The sequence below is a fragment of the Nanorana parkeri genome, unplaced genomic scaffold, assembly GCF_000935625.1.
Source record: "Nanorana parkeri isolate BGI_ZX_2015 unplaced genomic scaffold, ASM93562v1 scaffold3667, whole genome shotgun sequence".
Lineage (NCBI taxonomy): Eukaryota > Metazoa > Chordata > Amphibia > Anura > Dicroglossidae > Nanorana > Nanorana parkeri.
The window spans coordinates 2,074-2,859 of record NW_017309935.1 but is presented as its reverse complement, the minus strand read 5'-3'; the positions used below and the strand labels follow the sequence as shown (position 1 = coordinate 2,859).

The window sequence follows — 786 nt, the reverse complement described above, 5'->3', positions numbered from 1 at the left end:
CACACACACACACACACACACACAGGGGTCACTTACCCCACACACAGAGGGGTCACTTACCCCACACACAGACACACACACAGGGGTCACTTACCCCACACACAGGGGTCACTTACCCCAAAGAGGGTCAGAGATCCCTATACCGGATCACACACAGAGATCCCTATACCGGATCACACACAGGGGGGCCCCTATACCGGATCACACACAGAGATCCCTATACCGGATCACACACAGAGATCCCTATACCGGATCACACACAGGGGGGCCCCTATACCGGATCACACACAGAGATCCCTATACCGGATCACACACAGGGGTTCCCCTACACCGGATCACACACAGGGGGTCCCCTACAGCGGATCACACACAGGGGGGCCCCTTCACCGGATCACACACAGAGATCCCTATACCGGATCACACACAGGGGTCCCCTATACCAGGACACGTTGTGCCGCCGTCACCTTCCCATCGCCCTTCCAGGACGCGTTGGCCCTTGAATGGCGTCCATCGGGAAGGCCGGCATCCTAGGAGGAACTTCCCGGCACCGTGTACATTGTACTCACCATCCACCAGCGATGGACGTCCGCCGACAACACCCGATTCTCCTCCATCCACACGGGCAGGACGTTGTTGTTGTAGTGGCGGTCAAACCAGTCGGAGGAGCCGGGCTGCTTCAGGCATTGGCGGCAGGCGCAGCCTTTGGCGAGGCGGGGAGCCGGAGGGTGGTGCCTCACCCCGGGGTAGCCCGGCAGGAGCCGGACGCGGTGCCCCTCGGCCGGCGCC

The 786-nt window shown here is 61.3% G+C and overlaps 1 protein-coding gene across 1 annotated transcript in view; it reads right to left on the bottom strand.

Annotated features, from left to right (window-relative positions):
• Window positions 1–782, bottom strand: part of ST3GAL2 (ST3 beta-galactoside alpha-2,3-sialyltransferase 2) — a gene marked incomplete at its 5' end in the record, with an annotated part of 6,347 nt that extends 5,565 nt beyond the window's left edge. The window contains one exon of the mRNA XM_018575232.1: window positions 567–782. Within this exon, the coding sequence (XP_018430734.1) occupies window positions 567–782 (216 nt within the window). The remainder of the gene's footprint in view (window positions 1–566) is intronic.
• Window positions 783–786: the final 4 nt, after the last annotated feature.